We start from the raw sequence: 19,913 nt of genomic DNA, 5'->3' as shown, positions 1-19,913 counted from the left end.
GCAAACGTCCCACACGGATCACGTTTGCAACCCGAGGTATGACTGTATATTTTTCTGAATTGAAACTGCATTATATATTGGCTGCAGTTCTGAATTTTGGTGTGGCCACTAGAGGGAGCCTGTGTTCCACATTTATCACCACTAACATTCTTTTAGAAAGCCACCAGATAAGCTAAAACTGCCCAACTGCTACTGCTTGTGCCTCTGATCTCAACCTCCCTGACACAGTTCAACAGGCTAAGGGGGTTCAGAGGAAAAGTCCTTACATCATTAATGAAAAGCAGAGGTTCTAGTGGAACAGGGAAAGCTATGGATGTCATGCAGTCACCCCTTTCTCCCACTCCCCTCCCCAAAATACTGTGGATGCTGGCTGTTGAGCAATTTAGAGTAGATGGGATTGCAACCAACAGGATTTGCATCCTATTAAAGACTAAATGTGATTTAACTATAAATCGTGTCAACTGAGGATTTGCTGTATTTACTTTCTCAGAAGCTGAGAAATTATGAAATAGGTATATAAAAAAGGATATGTTGTCGTGTTAGTTTTTTAACTTCAGCATTTGCAAAATTCTGGAACGTCATAAAGTTTTCACATTTACATGGGTCTTTCTTGTCTTCTGAAGGATTTCCTGAAAAACAGATGGGAGAGGTTTAGAAAACAGTACTGTAACACATTAAATAAATACAGATTCATGCTAGAAACATTACTCACTTGCGTCTGTCCTATTTTAACATAATGAAGGTCACAAACAAGAAACGATGAAGTACATAGGAAACTTATGAAGCTGATTGAGAAAAACTTTTTACCTGTCAATTTTTTATTAGATTTGTTGTTTGCTCTATGACTCAAAAGTAATGCATTGATTCCAAAAGGGCAATCCATGACAGATAAATCTTAGATCTGACATAAGAGTTGCTCCAGTTGGGGCAGAGGAAATACTTCTACCTTCAATGAGTTTGAGGACTTGAATCCAAGGAACCCATAATCTCTTCCAAGACGTGATCACTGACAGGGAGGGATACAAGCACCAATTTGTTCAGCAAGGAAGCTTGAGAAGCTGCCCCATAGTAGGATGGATTTATTCACCTATTTACATAATGTCTACTCTGCATTCAGTGTTATTCAAGTACACTGACCACTGACAGTTCTCCATGGTTGCAAGTATCTGCTATCTAATACTCTTTAATGGAGATGACAAGATTTAAACATGAATCAAAATTGTAGAGTCATCTAGTCCAACCACTCACAATGCAGGAATCTCAACTAAAGTGCAACTAAAACACCTGTGTCTCAACTAAAGCATCTGTAACCTATGCTTAAAAACCTCCAAGAAGAAGCGCCCACAACCTCCGGAGGGAGGTTTCCATGCCAGAGCATGTGCTCTACAATTGAGATTATAGTCACTTTCATAGCAGTGCAACATGCAAAACCCAGGATCAAAACAAACTTGTGTGTCATCTGTGTAACCCTTCTGAGGGTTGTCAATCATTCAGGACAAGAAGAGCATAGCCTGCTGGGAAAAAAATCTCAGGATTGGGATTATTTGAAGTAAACATTTTTGCAATGACAGCATTGATAAAATTGAATACTTAATGCTTTCCCAATTCATCACAAATCCAAGCTGATCCAGCAGAGCCCTCCTCTCTATTCAGATTCAGACTTGGCTGTGATGAATTACAAGTAAATAGCCAATAAATAGGGTAAACTAAAGTGGTACATGTGTGTCTGGAATGGACTACTTCAGCTGTAGGTAGGGATTGCAACTGAGGAGGGGTCCTCCTGTGTCGGAGGATAAATAACCATGCTAAAGTGCAGAAGGGAAGTAGATTTACCTGAAGCTACTTTTGATCGCAGCTGTTTTTCTTCAAAGAGATACTTGTGATGCACTGCAAAATTGGAACAGGCAAGAACGTCTGTGATTGCTAGGGTAGCTGCTTCGGGTTCTGTAAGGAACCATAAAGAACAAAACAGAATTTAATATAGTAAACCACGTTTTATCTTACATACTTTCTTGTTCCTTATTGCCATCCAGCTTTTTACTTTACAAGTTTTGTGTATCTGTGTTTTTATTTTAGTGAAAGAAGACTGAGTGCACTGTGCTAAAAAAGACAATTCCTCAGTTTGCTTCGTATGTGAAGCTTTTAGATAAACCCAGATCTACAGAGATAATATATAATATACATAGTATGTTTTCAAAACTAAATAATGGGTTTAATTGAAATGTTCTAATTTTAAAAATTCTTGCCCGTGTGCCTGAACTTATACATAAGGTTATGAAAACTCTACCATGTGTTGCATATGGATTTGCACTCATTTTAAATATTGATACAAATATTTAAAAATGAGCTCAGCAACAGCATTACAATGAAAGTGGCCTCATATTACTTTTTCAAGAAATGATTGGGAATGAAAAATGCTTAGTGGAGAACTTAGGTGAGCTGGAAATGGAAGATAAACAGACTTAGAATCTCAAACCTTGAGAACGTGAATCTTCTGAATAAAGCACACTTGCTGTCAAATCCTGGTGGCCTTTCAGACCTGGAAGAAATATTGTCAATATGAAATAAAACAGCATTTACTGCAGAAATCTGTAACATCATAATGATCTAGCATAAACTGGGAAGACGTAATGATATTTCAGGGTGATTTAGATGGCTGGAATTGTTTTTGGACAACAGAAAATTATTCAACAGGATCATTTCAGTTGTTACTGCTTGTTCTTTGCTAAGTCATCATTGAATATATATGCATATGTGCTTGGGAGGTCATGGTCTTGACTGCAGAAACATGTATTACTTCAGAGAGTACGAAAAATGTTCCTCCTATTGCAGAGGTTGCCACAGATAATCGGTGAAACAATTGTGAGTTTAGGGTTAAAACACAAAAAAATATATAGGATACCTGAAGGTGGTATGATGCAAAGTGGATTATTTGTCAATTATCTGGAGAGCCATAGGGAACTATCTTATACTGTACTCTATTAGAACCCTATTTTTTATTCAATAGATGAGAAGAGGCGGTAGGAAAAGTGGCGACTGCTGTTTTAATTTTTCAGTAAGAGACAAATTGCTAAAGTCTGAATCTGAGCTTATTTTCAAATAATGTGGACTTTGCATTTCTTTTTATATTTATCTATTATACAGTATTTATATAAGAGTTATGTGAAATGACCTAGAGGGCAAAAATGGAGGGCAAGAGTATGTCACTATAAATTGATGCCTGTAACATTGTGGGAGGGCAGGAAAAGGAAGATATATATACAAGACACTTGTGCTCCATTCTCTGACCAGGACTCTTCTGCATTTTGAGTCTGTAACAAACATTGCTCAAAAGACTTGCAACCGGGGAGGTGGGGGGAAATTGCCCAGGCAAACTATGAGCAGAAATATCTTAAGCTTAGCAAAAATTAGTGGTGGAAGACAACTAATTTATTTTACTTGCCTCCCAAATTGCCCATGGCTACTGCAAGTGTATTCACCTCAGTCTCCTAGGACTATCGTAGAAGCAAAGGCTAGCAACTGACAGGATGGGACGAAAAGGAACTGCTTATTGGGCTGGACCTAAAAGTTCTCTGCCTCTGACACAAGGAGCTTCCTAAGTAAGGAGGCTTTCTCTAATAGAAGTGCTCCTTTAGCTGACAGAAGCACTCCTTTCATTGGATCCAACCCAAACTTTCAGTGGTACCTTGGTTCTCGAATGGCTTAGTTGTCGAACAAATCGGCTCCCGAACACCACAAACCCGGAAGTAAGTGTTTTGGTTTGTGAACGCTTTTCGGAAGCCGAACATCCGACACGGCTTCCAATTGAGTGCAAGAAGCTCCTGCAGCCAATAGGAAGCCACGCTTTGGTTTTTGAACGGTTTCAGGAGTCGAACGGACTCCCAGAGCAGATTAAGTCTGAGAACCAAGGTACCACTGTGCTTTGTTTTTAGATTATGCATGAATGTGTCATCTTAGAAGGAGGATTCTTACTTGGTGAGAGAAGGGGGGGTAACACCACTTTTAAAGATGGTGCTTGCAGTCTACAGTTTTTTTAAGTATTTGCATTAACATATTTTTTAAAACCCTCAATCTGTTGCCTAATTAATTGGGGACACCTTTAGTTTTTTTTAAAAATGGTTTAATCAGTTACAATTAAAGATAGGCGTGCCTGGCGTGCTCTGGTCCATGGGGTCACGAAGAGTCGGACACGACTGAACGGCTGAACAACAACAACAATCAGTTACAATCCTGGTAAAAAGCAGAATTGTGTATGCCAGACACCATGATAAGCACTTGGGTTTTCAAAACAGATCCAGCACTAGTTATCTCCAGCTCTTATTGGGACAGTTTCATACATGGCATTAAAAAGAGCAACTGAGATTCTTTTCAGCATTTGTGTCATGTATGAATGCAAGTAATGAACGTGGGAGAGACTATGGAAGATAAATTGAATGCATCTCCTAGCCAGTGCAAGGTTTACATTCATGTTAGCAGCTGACCTGAGAGAATAGCGGCCGCCAGGAAAAAATTAAAATAAGCAATAGAAAGCCAGATCTATGGCTCCAAGAACTGGAATAAAATACTTCAAGCCTGGAGTCGTTCATTTCTGAATTTGTCTACTCATTTTTATTCTAAAAATCACTATGCCAAAGAATATGTTTTTACTGTGAGTTCCTCCTTGTTGCCACTTAGTGCTGCCTGTGTCCTTCCCCTGTATTCCATCATATTCCCTCAGATGTGACTAATACTGACCAACACGCCATCTTAACAGAAAACTATAAATTACCAAATTTCCGCCAAATATCCCCAAAGGAATGGATTGTGCATGGTGTTGGTTTTGTTTTTTAGCAGTACTGATGATCTTTCTGCAGTGTATAGGAAGGGGAGGGCGTTGCCAGTTCTCCTGGGTTTCTTGAGTTGTACATTTCGAACATGACTTGTTAAGCTGGCAGAAGTAGTACAAATGATTGTGTATGTCCCTGGCGTTAGAATAAAGTCATATATTCCCTGAGTGATAAACAGCTGAAATATTACTCTTCCCAGTGGGTCATTGCTCATTGTGTTTTACACGTATCTCTGTGATTTTTGCAGATGTTCAAGACAAATGGTTAGATCGCTTCTGCCAGGCCCCAAACTTCTGTCTGCATCAATTGTTCATACAAGAAAACTGAATCTGGGACAATTATTACCTTCACAGATTCTGTTTTGCAGCTTTTCACTAATCTCTTCCATGGCACTGAAATCCTCTGCATAGAAAAGATGCTTGTCTGGAGGGTCGGAAGCGATTTCTCGTAATTCTTCCTCAATTGCTTTCCCTATTCCGATGGCATACATTGTGATTCCTTTAAAAAAAAATATGTTTATGGTCAAACAATACTATGTTAAGGCACAACATGATCAATGGAAAGGAAAATGCTTCAGTTATCCCATGACCCCTTACACCAATGCAAGATAATTCTGCAGGAATGCAGATTAGTGCTGATATTTAGGGAGGGTGTCCATGGGGACAGGACTTACATTCAGAAACTTGTCTTTTATTTAAAAAAACAACAACCCAGCAGCAACGATACATGTACTAGCTTAAGTGCCATTGAAATCAATGGGGCATGTTAGTCCCAACAAACTGAAGATTTGGTTGAAACATGATTTGTCTTTGACTGATGCCCAAATGTAGTGGCTGCCAATGTTCCTTATTCCAGCTGATGGCTCAGTTGGCTATATCTGGCCAGTCTTGTTTAAAATCTCCTGTTTATTGATTACCCATTATCACTTCATTCGGATTCCAGAATCTCAACCAAAGGATTTCAGTATAACTGAACTAAAAATAAAGTATTTTAAACATCTTAAAACAATTCTATAACCTCACAGCTATTCAAGGTTGCCACGAACATTATCTTTCAGACACCAAACATCTGGGTAAACAGACATGTTTTTAAATTCCCCGTGAATATCAATAATGAGGGACATAGGCGCAACCCACCATTTAGGGTATTCCACTGTTGCAGGTCAACACCAACCACAGAGAAGCTCTTCCATTTGTGGAAGGCTAAAATTTTGTCCATTCCTATGGCATCAATCTGGGGCTTGAGAAACCCAGAAACAGCACTGATAGCATACGTTTAATTTTTTTTAAAGGCACAATTATTACTGGTCCATAGAATCATAGAATCCTAGAGTTGGAAGAGACCACAAGGGCCATCCAGTCCAACCCCCTGCCAAGCAGGAAACACCATCAAAGCATTCCTGACAGATGGCTGTCAAGCCTCTGCTTAAAGACCTCCAAAGAAGGTCCAAATTGCTCCACATTTGAAAAATCTTCTTGGGCACATCTGATTTATCAATAATGGTTTTTTTAAAAAAGATATCATTTAATTAATTTAATTTGTTTTGCATAGCATATTCTTGAACAGAAGTAGATCCATGGTCATTCTTAAAATCGGGGATGGCTAACCTGTGGCCCTCCAAGAGTTTGCTGGACTAGATAACTCCCATCATCCCCAAATTTCCTGCACTCCAGGGGGTTGGACTAGATGACCATTGGGGCCCCTTGCAACTCTACAATTTTATGGTTCTACTGGCCATGCTGGCTGGGGCCAGTGGGAGCTGGAGTCCAACATCTGGAGGACCACCCATTAGCTACCTCGCTTTAAAGGATATCCTTGTTACTGAAGAAGTTTTCAGATATCAGAAAAGATTGCTGCACTTGTCAGTTCTTATATTTCTGTGGAAGCCCCTGGGAACGGTGAGTACATCCAGCAATAACTTGTGTGTCTACTACATTTTGTCATATTGCTTCTGTTCCAGGGGAAAAACAACAACAACAATGTAAGTCCTCTCCATTTTGAATTCCTGCACCAATATCCCCTTAAATAGCCTTGCATGAGTCAGGAGAAAAAATATCATTCCAAATACTTGCTTTATTTTCATGAATGAACTATCCATGCCTGACTCCGTTCTTTAAAAGGTGGGATATCAATAATGAAACATTCCAGACCAAACTTCATGTTGAGCACAACTCTTATTGGCTGCTCTGGGGCTGCACTGACTCATAGGGCTCATTTCTGGCAGAATCTTGGCATGTTTGTCAATGGGGAAAGCAGCAGCATGTGCCATTTTTGATTAATGACTTCACTGTATGTCTTTGGAAGTAAATCTAGGACTGGATCATAAATGTCTCCTCTGCCTTAGAAGATAATTCACCACAGGCCAATTCCTAGCGATGTATCAAATGTTTCTAAGTCCCACAACTTGTGCAGCTCATCAATCTCAGGTTAGGTTACCGGGCTGAAAGCCAGAACAACATGCATATACCTTTAAATCTGCTAATGAAGCAGGAGACAAGTCCAGATGTGGCTTCTTCCCAGCCTCCTCAGCTCACCTCTCTTCTCCAACTTGCTGTAAGTTATCAGAACTCCAGGCATGCATGTCAGGAATGGGATGTATGGCAGGGCTGGGGAAGGAGTGGGGAGTAGAAGCTGTGGCTGCCTTGTCTCCTGTCATGTTGTAATGCTAAACTATAGTTTAGCACAGGGGTCAGCAAACTTACCACGTCTTGGGTCTCCAGCGATGATCGTGTGGCAGGCAGGCAGCGCATGCCCATACGCGTGCTGACACGCCACTTCTGGTGCACTTCTGGGTCGGAGGAGCACCAGAAATAGCTTGTATCCAGGCCTCCTCCGACCTGGATATGCATTGGAAATGAACACTTGCGTATGCGCACAAGCTATTTCCAGTGCTCCTCTGACCTGGAAGTGGGTAGCCGTTCAGCGCAGCACTGGTAAGAGCGGGCGGTGGCAGCAGGGGTCGCCATGGGCCGGATAAACAAGTCCCTCGGGCCTTATCCGGCCCACGGGCCTTAGTTTGGGGACGCCTGGTTTAGCACTACAGAAGCAAGCAATGATGAGCTTTGGTCTCATGTGCTCCCCATCCCCTTTCCTTCTCCCACACAGCCAAGAGGTGATCAGGTTTTTCAACTGCCTTTAAATTAACTCAAGTTCCCCATTGCAACTGATAACTAGGAGCTTTGGTTAGTTTAAGCCAGGGGTGTCCAAACTTTTTTCAAAGAGGGCCAGATTTGATGAACATGCGTGAGGGCCGACCAAAGTTGTTGACCTTTATTTAGGATTGAAGTTGTTGAGCTTTTTTTTTTTTAAATTCCCCCCAAAGTTGTTGGCCTTTTTTATGACTGAAGTTGTTGAGCTTTTTTTAGGATTTTAGGCCCCCAGGCTTGACTTTACACATGCCTGGTTTAAGCTATGTGCAAACCATAGTTTAATGAACCAGATCACCCCGTTTGGCTGCAATGAGGAATTGTGATTTAGTGCTATGTGCCACTGAAAAAATTTAAAGGCATATGCATATATGCTGGCTTTCAAACTGGAAGCTCTAGTCTCAAGAACTCTGGTGTACAAAAAAAAATATATCAATGGATTCTTCCACATTTTCATTGCTTAAAGAAACTTTTCTCAGCCTTGGGTCCCAAGATGTTGTTGGACTACAACTCCCATCATCCCTAGTTAGCAGGACCAGTGGTCAGAGATGACCCTAAGACTTGGGATGGAAGGATTCATCCATTTCGGTTCTCTCTCATTTTTCCTAATTATAAATTGTTATGAAAGTTCTCCTGCATATTGGTGCACATTTCTCCCAATAATTTTTTTACATGTGCACATTTTTGCAAGCAATTTCTAATATAATACATTTTTATGCTATTTTTACCAATAACATTTTAATGCACACATGCAATTTTGTAAACATTTGGTTGAAACACTGCATCACAAAATTCAGGGAAGTGCAAATTTTGAATGATACCTGTGTTTCAGTTCTCATATTGTTTTGGAAAATGTGAATTTGATAGATTGGCCTTTAAACTATGAACTGAATCGAACTTCTCCCAAGCCCCTACCTCAGACACTCTGCAGGATCACCTCTTTGGTGCAAGCACACAATAAACTGTATATACAGGTAACAACTATTTTAGGTGCATTTAGGGCTCACAAATGTTCTGCTGGTGTGCACAGGGGTCAGGAATGCAACTCACGGGCAATGTGGTCATTGCCTGTATAGTTACGGTGCAAATACACACCAGTAACACACTTTTGCAGACTTCCTGCTTATAATTGTAAGTACCGTATTTTACGCTCCATAAGACGCACTTTTTCCCTCCTAAAAAGGAAGGGGAAATCCCTGTGCGCCTTATGGAGTGAAGGCTTCCTCCCACTGCCTCCCCCCATCCCCTGCCGCGTTCGGCGGGAGGTGGGGGGAGGCAGCGGCGATGTTGCTTCTTTGGCGAGCGGAGCTGCTAGCACGATCCACCAACATCTCTGCTGCCTCCCCCCACCTCCCGCCGAACATGGCAGGGGATGGGGGGAGGCAGCGGGAAGCCTGATTTTGGGATCGGTGGGCGGCAGGGAGGTTGGTAGAGGATTTCCTCCACCACCCCACGCGCTGCCCGCCAATCCCAAAAGCAGGCTTTTGGGATCGGTGCAAGGCACGGGGTGGTGGAGGAAACAGCGGGGATGCTGCTGCTTTCTCCACCACCCTGTGCCCCGATGCCAAAAGCAGGCTTATCCCGTTGCTTTAAAGGGACATGGGGAGGAGGGGAGAAACCTTCTCCCCTCGTCCCCATGTCCCTTTAAGGAAGCGGGGATGAGCCACTGTGAAGGGAGAAGGGGCTTCCCCTCCAGTGCCCCCCTCCCTGTTTTTTAGAGGAGGAAAACCAGGAAAATATTTTTCCCTGGTTTTCCCCCTTTAAAAAACAAGTGCGTCTTGTGGTCCGGAGCGCCTTATGGACCGAAAAATACGGTATACTCCCATCTTACCCTTTTGCTTTGCTTTAGCAGCCCATTCGGAAACTTCATCTTGGGCCCGTCCATCTGTAAACACAATAGACACTTGGGGAACTTTTGCTGATAAGCGTCTGGCGCCCTCTGCTTCTGTGAAGCTTCTCTCAGTCATCTGCTTCAGGGCAAGTCCAGTCATGGAGCCTTTCCCCATATATTTAATTTGAGACACTGCTTTCTTCATGTCTTTGGCAGTGCTGAATTGTTTCAGTGTGAATTCGGTGCGAACCTGAGTAGAATATTGTATCAAACCAACTTGTGCAGCTTTGGGAGATATGGTGAGAGTGTCCAAGATTCCCAAAACAAACTCTTTGACAATTTCAAAATTATTCTCTCCCAGACTTTTTGATCCATCTATCACAAACACAAGATCAACTGGGCCTTCAGTGCATCCTTTGGAAATAAAATGGGAAAGGAAGAATTAATAAATAAAAGAAAAACCAGGGTGTTTTTTTTTAAAACACAATGAAAGAACATAAAACAGCAACATAAAAACAACAGCACAGTGAAATAAACTCAGTGTATCACCTAAGGGTGAATACAGACCATTTATTCCATTCTGAAAATCCCATACTGACAGCAAATAAATTAAAAAGGAGAAATCAGCCCAGCTTTCCGTCATATTTCAGACATAACTGAGAATGTTGTAAGAATCAAGGCTATTTGCAATTGAACACAGACAGATTAAAATACAGACAGCATGGTGTTCATGCGGCACACTAGGATTTATTTCTTGTAACCAATAAAGTTGGTTGCCATCTTCTCCAGAATCTGACATACATACATTCTGTCTAGAATAAAGAAGTGGGTGGTAAAAGCAACTATCCAAATCTGGTGTCTGAAATGTGCACATAGGGACTCCAGTTCACACAACACACATTGTGTTCCATACGAGCACAGATCATCCTGCTGTCTTTAATGTTAGGGAACCCTCAATTTGTAATTGTGACTGATGGACTTTATCGCTGGAGATCCTTCAGCCAAACAGGGCTGGGTGGAGTGTCAGCCAATCAAGATAGAACCTGTTACAGGTAGGTAGCCGTGTTGGTCTGCCAGTCAAAACAAAATTAAAATAAAAAAAAAGATCCTTCCAGTAGCACCTTAGAGACCAACTATGTTTGTTCTTGGTATGAGCTTTTGTGTGCATACTGGAAGGATTTTTATTTTATTTTATTTTTTGTTTTGAAGATGGAACCTGTCAGTTTTAAAAGTCAGATAGGACTTGGAAAGGCCTTGACTAAGAGATTAGCTGGATGGTTAAGGATTTGCCAGGCAAGGTAAACCAGACTGGTTCCCTCCGCTCCTGTAGTACGAGAAGATTTCTGTTCCAAAAGGATTAGGCAGAATGGGCAGAATGGGCCATAATCACCTAGTGAGGTTCAAGCTGAGTTGGGATTTGATCCAGGGCGTCTTTAGTCCTAATCCAATAGCCTATCATCTTTGCATCCCTACCAGCCAAACAAGGCACAACTCTGGATATGCAGGGGGGGGAGGCAGAGGCAGGGGGCCATCTTTGTGCAGCATTAAGAGGACTTTCAGCGTGAGGGAGGAAAAAGGGTCTTTGACTTGAAAGTAGAGCATGCAGTGCTGAAACTTTTCATACTGCAAAATAACTGAGTTGGAACAGTCCCATTCCCAGTGCTGGTAAAGAATTGTAGGTGTTTATTGATTCCTAAGGAAGGCCACTATTGTTTCCTCTGTTGGTTCCTAGAATACTCTGTATATTCTTAATCACATTCTCCAACTTTCGTGACCTCAGATTTTATAGCACTTTTACAGTCCTGGATCCTTTCCTTTAAGAATCAAAGGATGTCTGCTGAAGAAAGAAATGAAGACTAAAGTTCTGGTGGCTTACTTCTGCATGTCTTCCCATTCTCTTCCAGTATGAATCCCTCATGGCATTTGCAGGTGTATGAATTGTTATTATTCATGCAAACATGTTCACAGCCATGGTTAACGGTCTTGCAAAAGTCTTTGCCTGAAAACAAATTAAAATCCTTAAGTTGTTTATCAAAATTTTATTGGTAAGTATTGTACAAAGATTGTAGAATAGTCAGGTAAGGAGCTTCAAGTATTTTAATCTTAGCAGCCTAGCGCCTGAAAGAAACAGGGAAATGAGCCTGGCTGGCTGGACTCATCTTCCTAACCTGATGCTTCACTCATCTTCCTAACTCTATTTGACCTCCCAAGCAGCATGTACCAGAGAGGCAGACTGAAAACATTCTTCCTGGTTTAAACTGCATTGTTTAAAGTGCATTGTTAATGTCTGAACCATGATTGCATCATTTAAACTATGCTTTACTGGAACAAGCCAGAATCAGAAACCATACTTTAATATTGGCTTGTTTTAATACACCATAGCTAAACACAGTTTGACCTCGTCAGATATCACAGGGTCTTCTCTGTGGTGATACCCCTTTTGTGGAATGCCCTCCCTTGTTATTAACATTCAAGGGGAAATTAAAAACATTTCTGTTCACCTAGCCATTTGAAACTGAAATCCTCGAAATCTTGAAAGTATTGGTTGTGAAGGCATGTTTTTAAGAAGAGAAGAAGAGGAGTTTGGATTTGATACCCCACTTTATCACTACCCAAAGGAGTCTCAAAGAGGCTAACATTCTCGTTTCCCTTCCTCCCCCACAACAAACACTCTGTGAGGTGAGTGAGGCTGAGACTTCAAAGAAGTGTGACTAGCCCAAGGTCACCCAGCAGCTGCACGTGGAGGAGCGGAGACACAAACCCGGTTCACCAGATTACGAGACTATCGCTCTTAAAACCACTACACCACACTGGCTCTCTTTTAAATGTTTTTAGGTGTTCTTAATGCTTTTAAATGTTTATTTTATTTAACTGTATTGTTTTGACTGTTTGCACCCTGGGCTCATTTGGGAAGAAGGGCAGGACAGAAATAAATAAAAAAATTAAAATGTCAAACTATGGTTAGTATAGCCCAGTGTGATGACCAGAGACTCAGGCTCTGACTCGGAACCAGAGGAGTCTCAGTCTGCACCGGATTCTCTGCCTTTGACATCATCTGAACCAAGCCTGGGGCCTGATCCTGAAGAGCCCCCATCTGCACAAGTTCCCCTGTAACAAGCAACCAGCTGGGCCGAGTCAGGGGCCTGAGCCTGTCCTGGCTCCAGATGCAGAGAATACCTTGTTGCCGTCAGCTGTTCCACTACTGGCTGGGTCAGGAGAGGCTGAGGCGGCCCCTGGGTCTAGTAACCCACCGGCGTCTCCCGAGCTGCAGAGACTCAGGTCTGAGAGAAGAAGAGACCTGAGTATTCGCAGGAGTGCTCGCCTTCGGGCAAGACAGGGTGGTGAGTCGTTGGGCGATCGGGACTGGCCATTACCTTGTCAGAGATAAAAGGCTGTCAGACCCTGCCCCAGGTTGCAGGAGCAACATTGCTGTTTGCCAGATTATACCTATGATCCTGTTCCTGACCTTGCCTGGTCTCCTGCCCTGTATCCTGCCTTGGCTTTGTCAGACTGACTCCTCACTGACTCTTTGAACTCCGGACCGGACCTGGACCTCACTTCTTGGATTACCCTTGGGACCAGCACACCCAGAAGCAAATGCCTCCAATCTCTTCTTGTGTGTGCTGGAATAGCAGCAGGGCTGCATGTGAACTGGGCCTGTGTTTCTACAAGCAAAACAACAACTTCAATAAACAACAACAATTCATTTGATAGGAGGAATAATCAAATTACTTACTTCCACACATTTTCCCATCTTGCTTTAATAGAAATCCCTCATGGCACTTGCAGGTATATGAATCCCCATTACTAACACAGACATGTTCACATCCGTGGTCAACAGATTTGCAGACATCTTGATCTGAGAATAGTTAAGAGTTTGCTGATTAAAACAGATGGAACAGATTTACAAGAACTATCTTTTGATCAAGACTTGAGCCGCTTACTTCTGCATGTCTTCCCATCATCTCTTAATACAAATCCATCGTGGCACTTGCAGACATAGGAGTATCCACTGTTGACACACTGGTGCTCACAGCCATGATCAACCGATTTACAGAGGTCTTTACCTAATGATAATTTTCATAATTAATAAGTTTTCCAGATGAAATAAATGCAAAGGTAGAATGACCAACATTGCAAAGATGTAATAAAACTCAGATCACGTCCTGCTTTCGCAAAATTGTCAAAATGAATTCACATGACGATTATGAGCCCCCTTTTCACACTGTAGTTGTTTCAGGTTTTCACATCCTCCTTTGGTATGCATGCTTCCTAGTATTGCAGGTATAAGTGATGCTGTATTTATTAGCACAAACACAGCCATAGCCAATTGACTTGAGGACATATTTCTCAATGGAGATTTTAGATTAGAAACGGTGAACTGGCAGAGCATCATCTGGCAGAATCCTGCCTACAAGCTTCCAAGTGAACTCTCCAGGACCTCCCCAGCTCTATTAGGGGGCTGCAAGCCTGCTTCAGAAGTAGCATGCAACTAGCCATGTGCTAGTTAGAGATGCTCTTTGAGACGCAATCTCATTTTTTTCTGAGGACTTCATTGCACGTTACAAGAAATTTGGGGAAATAATATGTGCAAGTGTACTCACATTTCCACTTTCTGCAGCCTCTTATAAAATACAAAAAGGAAACCTGTGCACCCCTCCCCCCCATGGAAAAAGTACAAGCTCCAGCAAGACAGCAGAAGCACGAGGCCACTCTCATCATGCCTAAGGAGGACTAGAGATCAGGGCTATATGCCCTTGGATGCCCATGGATTCAACATGAGATAGCAGCAGCAACTATCTCTACAGCCCTCACTGGTCCTCCACCTGCCACACCCAGTTAGTTCAGTAGACAAAGATGAGCTAAAGCATACCACACACCTGAGCTGCAGGGAGGGAAGTGCTGAAACAGCACTCCCAAGCCTCTGAAACCAGAGCCTTCAGAATGAATAGCCCATTAAGGAGTGCTTGCTTACTTCTGCAGGTCTTCCCATCTTCGCTCAGTATGAATTCCTCGTGGCACTTGCAGGCATAGGAAATGCCATCACTGACACAAAGGTGCTCACATCCATGGTCGACAGATCTACAGACATCTCTACCTGAAAACAGACAATTTGTTTCTTTTGTAATGCCACGTGATCACCCTATGAGTCAACATGAAGACTACAAAACCTTTGGCTCTGCTTCCCCAAGCTCCCTCTCATAATCACTCATTTGAACTTTGGTTCGAGCTCAACAATCATCATACTACACAATACTGCTTAAATCTACTAGTGAAGTCTGAAAACATCCCCCCTCCATGTGTAGTTCTGTAACTATGTTATTCACAGTAATAACAATTGGCAATTTTTTTTTATCTGTTATCTAGGTTAACAGATTAAGTTGGCAATTTTTATTTATCTGTTAACTAGGTTAACAGAAAAGTTATAAGAAAATAAGTTAACTAAGTTGGGGAAAACAAACTTACGTTTGCAAGTTTTCCCATCCCCACGCAGCACATATCCTTCAAAGCACTGGCAGGTGTAAGATCTTTCACTATTTACACACAAATGTTCACAGTCATGGTCATTCAGCAAACAATAGTCCACTCCTGGGAATAAAAAAGTAGCAAATATTATTATGTATTTGCAAAGAAGAGTCCTAACACCCAGGGAACTTGAAAACAGGCAAATGAAACAACAGAGGAAGTGGAGGGAAATGAAGGCAGGACAAACAGGATAATAACCGAGGAAGTTTCTGAAAAAGTTGATAGATTTAGTCTCCTGTGCACTGAATTAAAGTAAAGGGGGGGGACACAACACCCCTTGCCAAAATCTTTTTTGGGGGGTGGGGTGGGGGAGGACATATGCACTTTCATTTAGTGCCACACCAAGAGCAGACCAACGGACCCTATGACTCTAGCTCAACACTCATGTACTCCAATGTATATCCGGAGTTCCTGTGCATTTCAAGCAGGCAGAATTGACAATGTGGAGTCCTCCAGAGGATACTGGACCACAGCTCCCATCAGCCAGCATGGCCATTGTTCAGGAAGTTGCAGTCCAACAATATCTGGTGGGCACCACATTGGCTATCTGTGATTGAAAGTACCACTTGGTAATTAGACCAATCCATCATTTTATTTGTATGGCACTTTTCCAAAGTTAAAGCCACGCTGAAGGTGGCTTAGAACCTATTGAAAAAAGATACACAACTAAAAACGTAACAGAAATTTGTTGGCATCCGTCTCTTTTGGGAGACAATGGTGGGTCACAAAAAGGCTAATTTGCCCCCGATGTTGAATAATTCTTTGCCACTTATTTCTCAAGTGCTTTGTATTAGAACTAGAATGAGTGTGTTGGGTTCTTTCCTCTGCTGTTGATTTAAGCAACTGTTAAACTTCATGTCAACTGAGTAATATAACCCATGAGATTTCCTAGCAGCACAAAAGAAGTAGTGCCTGTTTCTAAATAATAAGCAAAGCAAACTGGGAAGTAAGAATCTCCAGAAGGAAAAGCCATAAAATGAGAAATTTACACACAGGAGTTGAGTAGCGAATATAAAATTTTAGAGCTTTTGATGGAAATCCCAAGTGCTGCCCGGAGGAAAATAAAACTCCATAAAGGATAAACATTTCTCCTATTACCCAGGAAAGAACTCTTTCCAGTGGTAGGCTGATAAAACTATTTCAGCAAGCCTGTTGTTTTTTTGGCTAGTCTGGATTCAAACAGACACCTAGGGCTGGGTTAGAATAGCTTGTACTAAAGTGTTATTCCCCTTAATTTTCAGTTTTTCCTTTCAGGCCACAGAATCCAAGTTTCTGTTTTAACTGCTCAACCACAGGGTGTTGCCATATGATTACATACATACCAGGTAGTTACCTTAAAACTATATATTTCTGCTAACCCTGATCAAGTACCAGTAGTACCATAATCATGAATGGCTGCGTAACACTGTTGTCATGCCGATGGTCACATTGCTTGATTTTACTTTTATGCAGGAAATTGACTGGCTAGGCTGCTTTTAAACTGTTTTACTCAGAGAGAGTAGACCCATCAAAGCTAATGAACATAACTAAGGATTTAGCCACACTTCCTGCTGTCTTGCTGCTTTCCCACCTGGGGAAAGCTGCTCTTTAGTGCTCAATCAGAGCAAACGGCAATCAGGTTTTCCATGTCTTGCTGTTTGTTCTGATTTAGAGCTAAAGAGCAGGTTTTCCCTGGGAAAGGAATGGGCCAAGGGGAAAACCATGTGGCCCGTGCTTTCTAGGCACGGCTCAAGCAGAAGTGTGTGCAAGCCCTTGGTTAGGTCCATTAATTCCAATCGGTCTACTCTAAGTAAAACATAGCTGAGTGGGGAAAGGGAAGTTATATCACTCATTACTAGTGATTTGGGGAATTGTTAAGGGATGGTCCAATGGGCCCTCTCTCTTCTTTTAAACTTAGGCTGTGTACACACCAAAGTGTTAATGCACATATAGGTTGTGCATATTTGTTTTTTCCTTGTGCAAGTTCATCCACACATGAGCACATTCAACTGAATTCTGTCTCAATTTTCCCCATCCACACAAGTGGGGGTTGCTTGATGGGATGTATTCATACTGTGTGCTGTTTCCCCTTCCCCTCAATTAGTACTAACCCATCCACCCTGAGTTCCACAAACCTGGGGTCCATTGTGGGCATACAGGCAGGTGTTGTTTACCTTTGCATGCATGCTTTTTATTATTATTATTATTATTTTGAAGATACAAGTCTTCCAATACAAAAGACTCGCATAAAACAGTGGGTTAAAACAAAAACAAAAAGGTGTGTCACACCTGGCCCCACTAGCAGCCCACTGAGGAATGCCTCACTAATGGAAGAAAGGGGTGTTGTGAGATGGCACACATGAAAACAACAGGGAATGTCACTATCAATTTTAAAGGGTAGCTTGGAATATGGGACTATGAAGCTTTGTTTCTGTTTATTGGCTCAAGATTCCAACCTGTCTGCTTTAATTATGGATTCCGAAAAAACCTGAGTGCATGCTATAATCTCGAGTTTTCCTCAAAATTGCCTTTCAGAACAAAATAAAAAAAAATTCAGCACTTTAACCCACTTGGCAATAACCAAATCAAGAGACTTACGTGAACAGGTCTTCAGATCCTCATTAATGATGAAACCTTCGGAACACTGGCAAATGTAAGAGTCCTTGGTGTTCAGGCACAGATGCTCACAGCCATGGTTGGACTCAGCACAGTGGTCTTTTCCTGGATTGTTATGTATCAGCAATGGCAAAGAATACATTGGAACGTTAAACCATTTTTAAAGCCCAGAAGCAAAAAATATGCAAGTAACAACGATAAGCAAAGCCACCATTGTAAACTGTGACTTTGTTAAAACTCTGCACAGAATGGACACAGGCTGTACTTTCTGCATTTCATTGTCACGTGGCCCCATTTTTTTTACACCCACACCCATATAGATACAGTTGTACCTTGGAAGTTGAACGGAATCCATTCCAGAAGTCTATTTGACTTCCAAAACGTTCAGAAACCAAAGCGCGGGCTTCTGATTGGCTGCAGGAAACTCCTGCAGCCAATCGGAAGCCGCATCGGACGTTCGATTTCCCAAAAAACGTTCAAAGACTGGAACACTCACTTCACGTTTTCGATTGCCCGGAAGCCTAAACGTTCGGCAACTAAGCCGTTTAAAGTCCAAGGTCCAACTGCATACCTAAAAACTGAGGGAACATCTGATCAAGTGTACAAAGCAATCCAAACCTCCCTTACACTGGGCAGATGGTGGATTGGACTACTGTTTACATTTTTGGAGTACTTGGTAAAGTCATACTTGGTAAAGTCACCACAGTGAAATCTTCAGGACTGACTGTGTAGCAGGATTATAATTTAATCATATGAAATGAGGTAACCTAACATCACCTTTTTCCAAATTAGCGTGACTGCTCAGCTGTTGCAAGGGCACTTCCTAACAGAGGAGAGAGAATGCCAGATATACATGCAACAGAGGATTTGTTAAAGTTTGAAGCCTGGACTGTTTGTTTCTCATGCGAAGGAACAACTGGGAGGTGCAGCTGATACGTGCTTTTATGAATGTACATTTCCCTCTATGCTGGCTCTGGCAGTACAGAGCAAAACACTTTTTTTTTCCTGGGGGGAAAAATAGATCTCTGAGAGAGAGAGAGAGAGAGAGAGAGAGAGAGAGAGAGAGAGAGAGAGAGAGAGAGAGAGAGAAGGGAAGAAATCCCTTTTTCAAACAAACTGCTCTATTAACTTTCTGCTAGCAGACATTCTTTGCTATTTTTATAGCTCACTCTTAGAACCATTTCAAATAGGCAAACAGTCTGCATGATTCCTCCAGACTGCCTAAGTACAGGAATGGGATGGAAAAGTGCATTATATGAGCTCACACTACATGCAAAGGCACCCCCTCTTTGATTTCTATAACTATAGTAGAGGCTATTCACTTGCATGACCTGACTTTTCAGGGCCAAACCGGAAAGGACACCAGGGGACCTGTGATCAGATTTCCTGCATTTCTTATTGGTAAATAAAGCCACAAGAAGGAGATTGTGGTTAGACATGTAGTGCTGAGGAGATTTTTTTTTTAAGCCTGTTTCTGTGTACCATTTTCTCAATATGAATTGCCTCCCTGAAGCTTCAGTTGGTTCAGGGTGGAAACTCGTGGTACCATGGAGGAACCTATAGGTTTTCTCCTGTAGAGCAAATAGTAGTCTGGTAGCAGATTTTGCATCAGGAAAATGTTACAGGGGGAAAGGATTAAAAATCTCATCTTTAGTGCCATAGTCCTGATCCTAATCCTACCCCTCCTGCAGCTGCATTTACCATTTTTTTTAAAAAAGAGACTTTTGGACAGATGGTAAGATATCCTGATTTCAGAGACGCCGAGTTTCGCGTGGCATTGGGGGGGGGGGAGCTCGTCGCATGCGTGTGACATCACACATGTGACACAGACGTACGACATCACACACATCAGGAGGCAGCCCTGCTGGATCAGGCCAAGGCCCATCTAGTTCAACATCCTGTTCTCACACTGGCCAATCAGATGCCCAGTGGAAGCTCACAAGCAGAACCTGATTGTAACAGAGCACTCCCCACTTGTGATTCTTAGAA

General features: G+C 42.1%; 1 protein-coding gene across 3 annotated transcripts in view; it reads right to left on the bottom strand.

Moving 5' to 3' along the window:
• Positions 1–19,913, bottom strand: part of MATN2 (matrilin 2) — a 48,735-nt gene that overhangs the window by 975 nt on the left and 27,847 nt on the right. For 2 of the 3 annotated variants that reach the window (XM_033155626.1, XM_033155625.1), the window contains 11 exons: positions 17,907–18,029; positions 15,270–15,392; positions 14,779–14,901; positions 13,748–13,870; positions 13,540–13,662; positions 11,680–11,802; positions 9,804–10,217; positions 5,172–5,324; positions 2,477–2,539; positions 1,834–1,944; positions 531–629 (listed from right to left, as the gene is read on the bottom strand). In XM_033155626.1, the coding sequence (XP_033011517.1) occupies positions 531–629; positions 1,834–1,944; positions 2,477–2,539; positions 5,172–5,324; positions 9,804–10,217; positions 11,680–11,802; positions 13,540–13,662; positions 13,748–13,870; positions 14,779–14,901; positions 15,270–15,392; positions 17,907–18,029 (1,578 nt within the window). The remainder of the gene's footprint in view (positions 1–530; positions 630–1,833; positions 1,945–2,476; positions 2,540–5,171; positions 5,325–9,803; positions 10,218–11,679; positions 11,803–13,539; positions 13,663–13,747; positions 13,871–14,778; positions 14,902–15,269; positions 15,393–17,906; positions 18,030–19,913) is intronic. The other variant, XM_033155627.1, reaches the window with a different exon arrangement.

Source organism: Lacerta agilis, chromosome 7 (assembly GCF_009819535.1).
Source record: "Lacerta agilis isolate rLacAgi1 chromosome 7, rLacAgi1.pri, whole genome shotgun sequence".
In the NCBI taxonomy this organism is placed as follows: Eukaryota; Metazoa; Chordata; class Lepidosauria; order Squamata; family Lacertidae; genus Lacerta; species Lacerta agilis.
This window is presented reverse-complemented; position numbering and strand designations above follow the sequence as displayed.